The 12,167-nt window shown below is 43.5% G+C and overlaps 1 protein-coding gene across 10 annotated transcripts in view; it reads right to left on the bottom strand.

Moving 5' to 3' along the window:
• The window catches only part of TANC1 (tetratricopeptide repeat, ankyrin repeat and coiled-coil containing 1), an 86,959-nt gene that overhangs the window by 29,210 nt on the left and 45,582 nt on the right, over window positions 1-12,167 (bottom strand). For 8 of the 10 annotated variants that reach the window (XM_065637486.1, XM_065637485.1, XM_065637481.1 and 5 more), the window contains 4 exons: window positions 9,977-10,171; window positions 4,351-4,452; window positions 1,727-1,848; window positions 631-817 (listed from right to left, as the gene is read on the bottom strand). The exons of 1 other annotated variant lie outside the window; for it this stretch is intronic. In XM_065637486.1, coding sequence (XP_065493558.1) covers window positions 631-817; window positions 1,727-1,848; window positions 4,351-4,452; window positions 9,977-10,171 — 606 coding nt within the window. The remainder of the gene's footprint in view (window positions 1-630; window positions 818-1,726; window positions 1,849-4,350; window positions 4,453-9,976; window positions 10,172-12,167) is intronic. One more of the 10 variants, XM_065637487.1, reaches the window with a different exon arrangement.

Raw genomic sequence — 12,167 nt, 5'->3', positions numbered from 1 at the left:
AGAGGGAAGATGGCACGAACAAGGCAGCCAAGAATTCGGAGCTTTTCTTTAGAATTGATCAGACTTACTAAAATATTTAGGTAGCTGGTAAAAGGAGCTATGTAATGGCAGCCGCCTCTCCCAGGACAACTGACTCCCCACGGGAGATGCACGTATAGCCTCGGTTCAGACAGCTATTCAGTGGATGATCACACTATTTCATCTCTTCCATGATGCCCCCTTTTAGCTTCATTTTCACGTCAATTACTCAGAAGTTTGCACTGTTTTTAAACAGATGTATTTAAGTTGTTCTCAGAAGTAGCATCAATTATTTTTCCCTCAGCTGGAAATTAACCCAGCTTCAAGATACGCTGAGCTTCACCATTTTGAAATGCATTGTAGAGACATATATAATGGAAAAGGACAAAGGTAGAAGGAAACAAGAAATGGCGTGTAACAGAGGAAATGAATGATTGTAAAGGAAAACACAGAGAAGTTAGAACTGCACCAGGAAAACAAGAGAACAGTTATAGCCAACAAATACGATTTAAATCCTTCTGGTACAGAGGATTTGAAACGGGCTCCAGGTACAGCATAAAATGGAACACCTGCACTGCCGAGAGAGGGTCAATTTGCTCTGCAGACGCTCACCTATGATGCCGCTGTCCCTGCTCTCCAGGGTGGAGCTGGGGCTGCTGACGGTTCCGCAGGGGCTCCCGCGGCCGGCCGCGGCGCGGCCCAGGCCGGGCAGCGTGGAGCAGGGGCTGTCGGCGCCGGGCGACGCGGTGCTGCTGGTCAGCGTGGAGCAGGGGCTCGCCCCCCGGCTGGCGGCCGCACGCTGCGGGGCAAGAACACGGCCGGTTACGCTCGCAGACCGCGCGCCGCTGCGGGACGCACGCACCGGGGGGGCACCGCAACGACAGAGCAAAGAGCCCCTTTACAAGCAAAAACTTCAAGAAGCAGAAGCTTAGTGACATGCTTTCAGATTGCTCTTAACAAGCGACCTGTGAAGAACAAAGGGAGTTTCACAGTTTGGTCGCAGAGCGGCAGATTTCTTCTCCATTAAACATTTCACTGGACACCCCTCCCCTTCGCCCCCGGTATTTATTCTTTGGGTTAAAACCACTAGAACTGCAGTCTCACTATCAACGAAACCCAAACCGACGCACTGAGATTTACGAGGCCTGGGACTAAACGTAGAGAGGGAAAGGGGAGGAAAGAGGGACGGGTGGTTACTGTGCAGCTTGGCCAGCAGATGAGCTCCGTACGGACAGTAGCTGCTCGCTGCTCCCCAGCTCCTCGATGACACAGCAGGACTGTCAAACAGAAGCCAGCTTCTCCGGAAAAAATGAACACACGTGCCCCAAAAGCATGCTCTTATTTTAACAGACCACTGACCTTTTCCATTTCATAAACTACTGAGAATGCAAGGAAAAAAAAATGTTCCTCCTAAATGCTCAAAAAAGGCAGAGAGAACCCTAGAAGCTATACACATTCACAGGAGATTAAACTTCCAGAAATGATGAGGAGGCTGTTCTTCCTTTTTTTAAGAATGCAAGATCAACTCACAATTTCAAAACAAACATACACTTGCTGTAATTAATGTACAATTCTGGTACCATATATCTATTAAAATGGATTATATTTTGGTCAGTATCAAGTGACTGCAACTAGCGAATAGAGGAAATAACATTAGTTCTCTCAGAAACAGGATGAGCATTAAATAGATGATTTTCCATTATCCTACCATGACTTCGCTTTTCTCTTCTATGTGAGCAGAAGTTGGGATCCCTTCTCCCAGCAAAAAACCCAATCTTGTCATCAATTCTTGTGCCGCAGGAGAACAGCTCGAGTCTTTATCAGGTTTTGCTTTGGAGAGGGGGGAAAAAAGTTGGTGAAGGTTAGAGTCTTATATTTGGAAACTGTGACAAGACGTAGAAAAAAGGACAATGAAGTGTAAACACCAGTTCTTCTGTCAGCAATATATCTAAATAGAGAAGCTGATGTCATTTAAACTTTTTGTCCACCAGACTTTAAATGGTTGGTGGGTCTTGGATTCTCTGCATATCAGCACAAATCTAGGGGAGAGAAAGCCCACCCTGCCCGTCAAAACAGAATGGGGCAGCGGAACAAGTTCACCACGGGACTGACGATCGACAGGGTTATTCTCCTAACAGCAGCATCAAACTCAACGCTATCAAAGTTCAGTGGCATTCCGTTCCAGTAATTTTTATAAAGTTTTCTATAATGCTAAAAACGTGGAAAGTAGAGGTTAATAATACAGATGTTTTGTAATCTCACATTCAATACCACAACTAATACCATACGTTTTTGTTGTGCTTGGCATGCAAAGGATGTGACACCAGTTCTAAATATCCCATCTTTTCTGGTTGCAAAAATATTTAATTTTATCAGTACAGCACTTTAAAATGTCTTCTGGTGTCCAAGTCCAAAAGGAGGCAACCCTCAACAAAACCAGCCGCTCACAGATCTGTTCAGGGACAACCCCTATTGCCGACATCGCCCCTCGAACCAGCACCCGCTGCCCTCTTCCCTCTTTGATGCCAACAGTTGGGCACCACCCACCAGCCCGCCACGCTCTTCCCTGGCACAAACTTTTATACAGTATTGTTCCTTTTGTCCATTCAAAAAGGAATAGTATGTCGGGCTGTCCCGTCCCCAGGTATAAATGGTCACCTAGTTAAGGAGCATCACCTAAGGGCTCTGAGGACGAGCTCTCAGCCGCAGAACGGGGCAGCCACCACTCTGGTCTTTCCTTTAGGGCTCTGCCAAGCCAGAGGAGTTCAGGACAGTATTTCTACGTATTTATATTCACTCTTCCCAAGAGCCCGCGGTCTCTCACCACAGACACAGCTGATGCGCCCTGGGATTTGCAATAAATAGCACATTTTCCCCAAGACTGAAAGAAAAACATTTGCCAACGATTTTAACTGAACATCTTGACCAGTAAGGACTACTTCGCAATGTTTCAGTTTTATGAGTGACATAAACCTCACAGCTTGCAAACATCAGTAATTTACTAGTCAACAATCCTTCATTTCACTCAAACTCAATACCTACTTGAACACACATATTTCTTAGTTTTGTGGACAGTTTAAGGTTTTATGCTGGAAGATCGAATTATCTGATTCTCACATAATTCCAAAAGGAGAAGGTCTATGAGACGGTGTCTTTTCTAAAAGCAGATAGTAAAAACTTTTGCATCTCAGAATATTTTGCAAACTGACAGGTTTTAGAATACTGGACTAGAAAATGTATTTTCTTTGTAAAATCGTCATTTTGAGGATTAAAATTAATCTTTAAAGTTACAATCCTGGAAATTACAGAGTTTGTCAAATCAACTTCTTCATTCTATCCAAGTTACAAAACCCGATCATTATTATATTTAAATTTTAATCTTCGACATGTCTGAGTAAACGCTGGGCATAGTCCCAAATTCAGTTCAGCAACAGGGATAAAAGCCAAGAGCGAAGGTGTTCAGCCCAGCAATTGCTGTTCAATCCCTCAACACTGCGGTTTGAATTTGACCTTCAGCAGATACAGAAACAAGAGGGACCAGGGGAACTACAACATACCCAATAGGGCACACAGAACACAACCGTGAAAACAATTACAATGACTTCTGTTTTCACAAGTAAGTATAAAACCCCCCACTTTTTAAAAAAGAAGACATTTGCTTTTAAAACTGTAGTTTCCTTTAAACTTTAAGCAAAAGGAAACAAAAAATTGTTCAGCTGGAACCTCATCAGTTACGTGCAGTTACTTCAATGAGGTCATGTAAACCGAAAAATTCATCTAAAAACACAAGGCACACGAAATCCATGTTATAGTGCGTGTAGTCACATAGCAACCTAAGGGTCATTTTGCTTTGGTCATGACATTCACTGTCAAAGCCACACTCTGTTACACACTAGTCAAATTTAACAAACGTTATATTTTCCAAGAATACCAATTAACCATAGGGAAGCAGCTTTTCCCAGCTTTGCCAACACAGGAGTTACTGCCTTCTTATTTAGCAAGTCTTACAACATTCCTGAAAAGAAGCATTGCACCCAGCACAGAGCTACCAACTTGGAATCCATTTACATAAAAACCAAATTCAGAAGAATTCCAGCAGGCCTGTGGTACGCGTGGCCAGCCCCGGGACACTCTGCTGCAGCCCTGCACAGCTCCGGAACGGACACAGCGCCCACGTGCGAAGGGAAGCGTCTCCCCCTCACCACGCGCACCTTACATCTGCAGACACTCTCACAAGTAAAGAGTTATTGTCTTACTGTGCAGGCTCCGTTGTACGCGTGTCCGAAATGACCAGCTGTTCCCCAAACAAAGCGTCCCGGAGCAGATTCTTACCGCTCTGGCCGGGTTCTCCGTGCTCCGCTCCTTTCCTGGGCGGCAGAGCTGCCTCCCCTGGCACCCGCGGACTCTCCACATACTTGGGCTTCCTGGCCGGACCTGCAACGGGAACGAGCCGAGTGTATCTCACTCTTTCCAGATGGACCGCAGGTTTCACATTTACAGTGCCTATCCTCCGCAACACAAAAAAAGCAGAGGAACTATTTCTTACATACACAGCTGCTACTGTAAAGACCAGCGAGCTGCTGCACTCCCCTCTTGCGAGAAACAAATACTCTCCCTGGGCTTCTCGGAACGCAGAGCCTGCTTTAAGCCTGCTTGCTGTGACGAACCTGAAAGGGTTCCCGATTATATGCAGTGAGTGACGTGTTCCGGGCTCAAACTCAGACAACTTTCAGGCCTCCTTGGTTCAGAGCTTTTATCTTCCATCATAATGGGAAGACAATGCTGTTATCAGATCTTTGAAGCCAGGAGAAAGAGACTACAGGCAGACAGCCCGCAGCATCAACACGCTAAATAATTCAACCCGAGACGCTTTACATTACGGTGTACTTTCTCCAAACAGCGACACGTGCCCCGATCACATGGAATGGTGCAGATGAGCTCAACAAACGGCAGGAAGCTTTAGCAGCTACTCATGGCTCCCGGTTTCATTGAACAGCAGCATTCCCAGTTCACGTACATACGACGTTCAAACATATCGCCTTCAGTATTAAGAAGAATTGTATATTCACACATGCACACGCATACTTTTCTAAAATTCAACCAATTCACTCTTTGCTCTCACTTTTATCTTCATGCTTTGGTTTTCAGGCTGTTTATGATCCTATTCTTTGCTAAATACGCTTCAGTGGCAACCAGAGGAAATGTTAACTACTCAACTTGTCTAACAGAAGGGGAACGATGCCACTCCGAAAAGGTTTACCAGAAAAAGTATGTACACTGGTACTACTGGATCAAAATCTGCTTGCACTACAAACACAGCGCAATCCTGATCGTTATTCGGCAGCTGGCAGGTGTGGCAGGCAGACTGCTATGCTGACGTATGTCATACAGCTGGGACTCCACCGCGTATTTATCCACATCCTGAAAAATACGCCAACAAAATAAAGGCATTTGCAACACAAAGAGTTGTGGCGAAGCATGAAGAGGGAAACTTGTGAAGTTCCACACTCAAAAGCTAAGATATTTAAATGGCGTGGGGAATGGAAACATCATCAGCAGTGGTACTGAAAACTGAAACACAAATTTTTGTCCTAAATTTCCATTAAGACAATCCCAATTCCTTGTAATGAGCGTAACAAACCACTTGAAACTTTCAAAGTTTTAGTGAGCTTGAGGTGTGGTAGGTGATTCCAATGTTTCATGCAGAAGAACCTAAATATTGCCTGGAACTCCCCAGAAAGAGAGTCAATTGCTGGGCTTAACAAAATACAAACCCAGAGGTATTTCTGTGGATCTCCCCAGCTTTGCCAATATACAGTGATTTTCCGTTCTTATTTCAAGACAATCTCTTGCTACGTTACAGAGCTGCAGTCTCAGGTTCCCTCTGTCATCATCCTAAGAGCAGGAAGAAAGTTTCCTGACTTGAAAATACGTCCAACATGCTTTGGTCAAATGACTTTTAAACACGTACAGTGACAAAGTACTAGAGAAAATCATGCTACTGGCAGCATTCCATCTCTGCATCTTGCATGTTTGTGTATTACTGTTATTATTTTATCAATAATAACAAGATCAGAGTCTCAAAAGCAAGCATGCAGAACTCGGCATCTTTCATGAAGAACATTTCTGGTGCGGCTCCACAGAATCCTGAACTTACGGTTACATTGTCACATCATTTTTTAAACAAACCAAAAAAATCTCAAGGCTGAATTCTATCGAATTCAAATGGGACGAGCCGAAATGCTGGAACTCAGCTCACAGACTGTGTTCTATCGGCACTCTCAAGTGCTAGATGACATTGTATATCCTGGGAAAGAAGAAAGCGTAACCACAAAACGGCAACGATATTTTATTTTGGGAACTCCAAAAAGTGAACGTTTCTCACCTCTGACCAATTCGGTAAAAAGGTGAAACGCCAAACCCTCAGTGCTGCTGAACACTCCCAGGTTTATGGACGTTTTTCAACTTCCCCGACTCAACCCCGGTAAGGGCAGCAGCACACCAGATTCTGCTGGGAGAACCACCGAACATGGGAATACGGCGATAAGCCCGCTGCTCAGCTAATGTAAGTCATATATGAACATTTGTTCATCTCCCTGTCTGGAGACTATGAGCTCATCACATTTTTTAAACTCAAAGCTTAGTTCCCAGCTATCACCAGAGGGAGCTCTTTCAGTGCTATTCCAGAACGAAAACAAGGGGCATTGGCCCTGGTGAAAGCAGCTAAAAATACATTCCTTTGAAACAAAATCACATTCTTTAAGGAGACAATAAGCCAAATGTGTCATTTGTAAGCAGAAGTACAATTAGATGTACCAAAGCTGAACAACAAAACACAACCATTCGAAAAGAACCAGAACAACATGTAGCAGTCGTGTAAAACAGATCAGAATGGAAATACCTTCAGCACATATTTTTAACACTGTGGAGGAGATCCTCTGTTGAATTTTCTTCCTCACAAAATAATGGGAAAGTGACTTAGAGTTCTTGCAAATCCAATACACGACATTGCAATAACTAGGAAAAGTCATGGTAAGTTTATTTTCATGCACTAATCTGGAATAGGACACGTGGATGAAAAGGGACCCATTTAAACGTGACCTGCATCTGCACAACGGCAGCTCTTTTCCAAAAGCATAAGATGGTTGAACTGGTCTAAAAAAGGTTCATCTGGAACAGTATTTTATCAGGAGCAAACAGAGGAGAAGAATCAAAGTTGGGGAAGCCACTCTTCCCTGGCACCCAGTTCCGACCTGTGCTCAGTGGCTCTCGTTTCCCGCCTGGTCACCTTCTGTTCAAGAGCTCTGGATGCATTTTCCTTCTGAGAACGTACCCCGGCCTTCCTTTCACGGTCTGCACTATCTGCAAGTCAACCCAGCGCTGCATGAAATACTAACTGTACTGTCTCCTTTTCCCACCAGTTGTCTTCTCCCAGGCAGAGACACACCAGCCCAACCTCCTGAAATAACTGCTCCTTCAGAGCCCTTCCACACGTTCGGTCACTCCCGCAGCCCTTCTCTGGCTCTTTCCTGGCACTATCCTAGATCCTTAAAGCCAGTATCACCAGAGCTACACCAGGATCTTCCGGAGGGAGACAAACTACAGATTCACACCATTCCGTAAAGACACTTTTGTTGTTGTTGTTTATGACCTATTGCTTCCCTGGTAATTTTTAATGCTTTTTGGCCTGCAGAAGAGCTGCCCTTCCACAAGACGATGGTAACCTGTGCCCCTGGGCGCAGGGACAGCCGGGCAGCAGGGACAGCCCGTGGGAATGCACTGAGTACGAAGCCCTCAAATATAGATGTTTTCACGAACATCAGTGCAAAAAACTATTGGTTAACTAAACTTTTATTTTTAAATTTACAACTCTGGAACACACTGTTAGGAAGATATGTTTTTAATTTACTAACCAAAACTTATAACTAAAACTACTCAGACTCAATAAAAAGTTATGAAAAACTCTTCATTAAAACCTGAGTAGCACTTAGCAAATATACTCTTCAATCATTACCACTGAGTAAATGTACTGTATATTGCTTCAGCCTAGTAGACACTAAACAGAATTTTATTCCAAGGAAATACGGTCTGCAAGGGTGTCACCTTATATACACGACCACCAACATGTCTGGGCTGTACAAGCAGAACCACAGACCAGAAACAGAGGCAGAACAAACGATTCCATGCCAAGGGACGATCTTTTCCCTGCTCTCTAACACCATTTCAAAGACTTTGACAAATACATCGCTAAGTAGTTGCTTTGTACTCACCTGTAACCTGAGAGAACCGAAGTTAGAATTTTGTTCTGCCACTGGTTAGGTCACTTCTTCAGCACATCTCAGCTCCAGAACGCCACTGTAACACCCCAGCACGCCTTTCTTCTTTCACCCACCGTAACCTGACAGGTCGTTACCTCGCTGTACGCTACTGAACAGCGCATTTGGAAACCAGTGCATTTGTACGCTCTGTTCTGATTGCTCCTGCCCCAGACGCTGCTCGGACGGGTTGCGCTAAACCACCTCCCGCCAGCACAGGGCTGTGGGCAGCACAGCGCGTTTGCAGCAGCACCCACCACCTCGTTAGGCACTTGTGCAAAATAACGACACGTTAATGCCAATGCATTCACAGCACTTCATAATGCTACAAAATCTTGTTCTTTGGCCATATATCACAGTGGAATGACTTTGAAGTCATGGTGAATATGGCTGTTCATTGAAATTTAGCAACTATTGCACATGCTCTGCAAGAGACACGGTCAGCACCTACGCTCCGCTGATAAACACACGTGTCACTGAGCTAACTCATGGCGTGGGGAGGCTGGGAAGATACCATCTCCAACGCACCCTGGATGCAGTGAAGTCTTCCCAACAGCAACAAAACTAAGAGTTGGATCCTGTCCTTCACTTCAGTCTTTGGCAAAAATCCCATTTCCCTCTTCATTACAAGGACTCTTCTATCTTCTAAAGCTGTTTAGCACGCAAGTCACTTGTAGTAAGAGATAAAACAACAAAATAACATTCTGTCGCTCAAAATTTTTGTGTGAACTGTCAAAACCAACCCCAAATTATTTAAGCATGAATTGAGATTATTATTTTTAAATTCCGAAAGGAAAAAGTAGATATTGCTAGGCAACTTAAACCAATCATACTTCTTACAAATTGTATTTACTGTGCTGTGGCAATTCTTTGAGCAATGTTCTTTCTTCAGTTTTATGTAAAATGGGTCATTAACCAAGACATTTCTCAGTGCTGACAAAACCCAACTTTTGACACTCTCTCTTCCTAGACCTCATAAACTTTATAACAAAGAACCTCAAAACTGTTGAGTATCTCCACAAGTAATAGGAACACGGACAATTTCACTGGACACACAAGCTCTGACCTGAATGAACCCAAGTGACGCTGGCGCGCTGGAATGATCTATATGTCCAGAATGCTGATAAAGAGGGAACCAGACACAGCACCTTATTTAGCAAGGCTCACTCATAAGCGTGCGGTCATTAGTAAGGGCACAACTGCTGAAAATGCACAAGCTTCTTGTCACAACTTCAGCAACAATTTATCTATTAATACATTTATGTATGTAGATATGAGTAAAATAAATGAACTGTAAAAGCCACAAACAACATTCACCATTACAGTCACTAACATACGTGCAAACAGAGGTTTTTGCGGCTGCCTTCTAGTTAACCGATATACTAATCATAAATAACCAGTTTTAAACATATTCAGACATTTCAATCTAGGTACTTGTGATACCAATTACAATAACTATTTGCCATATGGATTAATCTATTTACCAATTGCCTTTTTCCCCCGGGAACATGCAAAAAGCATTCGCTGCTCTTTTTCCTATTGCGAAGGATTAGTATGATTTAAGCATGTTACTTTCACATGAAGTGTATCAGAATCTGAGCTAAAGTGCTGTGAAGATGCGAGTTGCCCCTCAGCGTCTTTACCTGGCGACTTGGTGCTCGCCCTGGCGGGCAGCAGGCCGGGCTGGCGCGGCAGCAGCGGGGAGGACGGCAGGGACACGGACGCCGCTCTGGCCGGGGCCGCCCGGCGCGCGCCCGGCTGGCGGCTCAGCGCAGCCTCGGCGCCGCGGACGGACGGTGCTGCGACCTGCACGGCGCTCTCCGGGCAGCACTCACCTGCTAAAAATAAAACCTCGTCATCAGTTACGTGACACACCAAAACAAAAAGTGTCGAGTTGCACCGAAATACAAGTATTTAACAGAGGAAAACATATTTGCCAGCAGCAATTCAGCATGACTGGTCCTGCTGTGCAGCCTCCGCTGCAGAACACAGGTAACCACCAGGAAAATGTAAACAGACGAGAAAGCGAGATTTTATTTTACTGTAATAGAGACAGCAAGGGCAAAGAAAAAACTCACTTTCAACAAAGTATTTTTCAGATGTCGCCCTTAGAGGTAAAAATAAAGTTTCCTATGAAGATAAAATTATTTTTACAGCTGAAAAGGTATTTTACAATCATTGTGATATCCTGAAAATCAAGACCATCTGAAAATATTGTTTGCTGAACTAGTCAAAGGAGAAATTGAGTTGCGTTACCCCTCACACTCAATTAAAAGGAGTCACTGAAAAGTACACCCATAGATGGACAGTGTAAGCTTTAGTTTTCTGTTTTAAAACTGAGTCAGTCCAGTTATGTGCTGTTTGACAGCAGCAGTGATTTTATCCAAGGAAAAAACAAGCTACTGGTTCACAACATACTAAGTGGCATATCAAAACAGGGAAACACACGCAAAATGGAGATATTTCCTGCTGCTGAAGGAAAAGCACTTTCAGCTAAACCACAAATATATTTTCGAAACAACCAAAAATTGCATTGCTCACAGTAAAGATTCAAAGACGGCAGAAATAGCTGTTTAAATAGCTGCCGGGGGTTTCCTCATCAGGTGACAGAAACAGAGCTGAAAACCAAAGGTTAGCAACTAACTACAGCTATTTTAATATCCAAATTAGCGTATTGCCCAATAATTTACTTGAACTACTGTTGAAATTGAGTTGGTGTGACCCAAGATAAAAACCAGCAAACCAAAACGGATGCAGAGAGGGAAGGGAACGGGGGAACGAGCCGACGCGTCCGGGTCGAACGCAGCGATTTCAGCAGCTGTTCTCCTACCATGTTCCACCGCTGCAGCATCGACTGCAAACAACAACCTCCCACACTTAGAAGGAAAACCCAAACCTAACCCTTTGAGAAAAGCAACAATACTCCTGTCAATTTAACTACCACTCTTTTTTAGAAGTATGCATGGAAGATAAGAATGTTCAAGTCTAATTCCCTGTTTCCAAAGGTGCATGTATTTAAGATTACTTGGGTTTTTTTCTAGCCATACTCTTTTTCTCATAAGAACCACACATGAGGGCTTTGTACAATAAATGACCTCGAAGAACGCTTTGCTAGATTCAACCTTTTCTTAACATTTAATTACTATTAAAATTTACTCTCTTATTCTGGGAACTAGAACAGCAGCTTCAGTGTTTTAGCAAGCTAGTTGCAACACATCATTCTAAAAAAAAAAGTAGTACAGCCTAAGTATATATTTAAAATAAAGACTAAATATTTTAGACACTATCAGACGTGTGAGATTTTTTTGAAACACCAAGATATCTAAATTATTGAGTTCCCATTCGCCTTCAGTGGAAATCAAGAGGCTAAGGATTTTCTTTCTGTGTTTATTTAGAAATTAACCTTTTGCAATAGCTGTTTTTAAACACAGATTTAACATTAGGTATACTACTATTTATTATTCAGGACAGTATATATGAGTTTGCTTCGCACAAAGAACACACAGAAATTTGCTGTGATATTCCATTTTTCCTTTTGAACATAGTCAAAAAGCAAGGGAGTAGCACGGTAATGCAGGTAACTACAATCAGAAAATACTGGCATTCTTGTAAGCTTTGTACTAGACACGTTGCCAAGGTTGTAACTGGGGTCTGTGCGGCGTTCTGGCTGGAGCGCGGTGAGGGGTGCAACAGAGGAGGGACAACAAACAGAAATTACCTCCTCCCCTTCAGGGTTAATAAACCCACCTGCAACTCCCTAATTTCTGTTTCTCCTTTTACTGCAACGCGAGCAATCATCATTTAATTCATTGTCTTCTCAGTAGACTTTTGAAT

The sequence above is a fragment of the Caloenas nicobarica genome, chromosome 6 (assembly GCF_036013445.1).
Source record: "Caloenas nicobarica isolate bCalNic1 chromosome 6, bCalNic1.hap1, whole genome shotgun sequence".
In the NCBI taxonomy this organism is placed as follows: Eukaryota; Metazoa; Chordata; class Aves; order Columbiformes; family Columbidae; genus Caloenas; species Caloenas nicobarica.
Note: the sequence above shows the minus strand (reverse complement) of the source record. Positions and strands in the feature narration are given on the sequence as shown.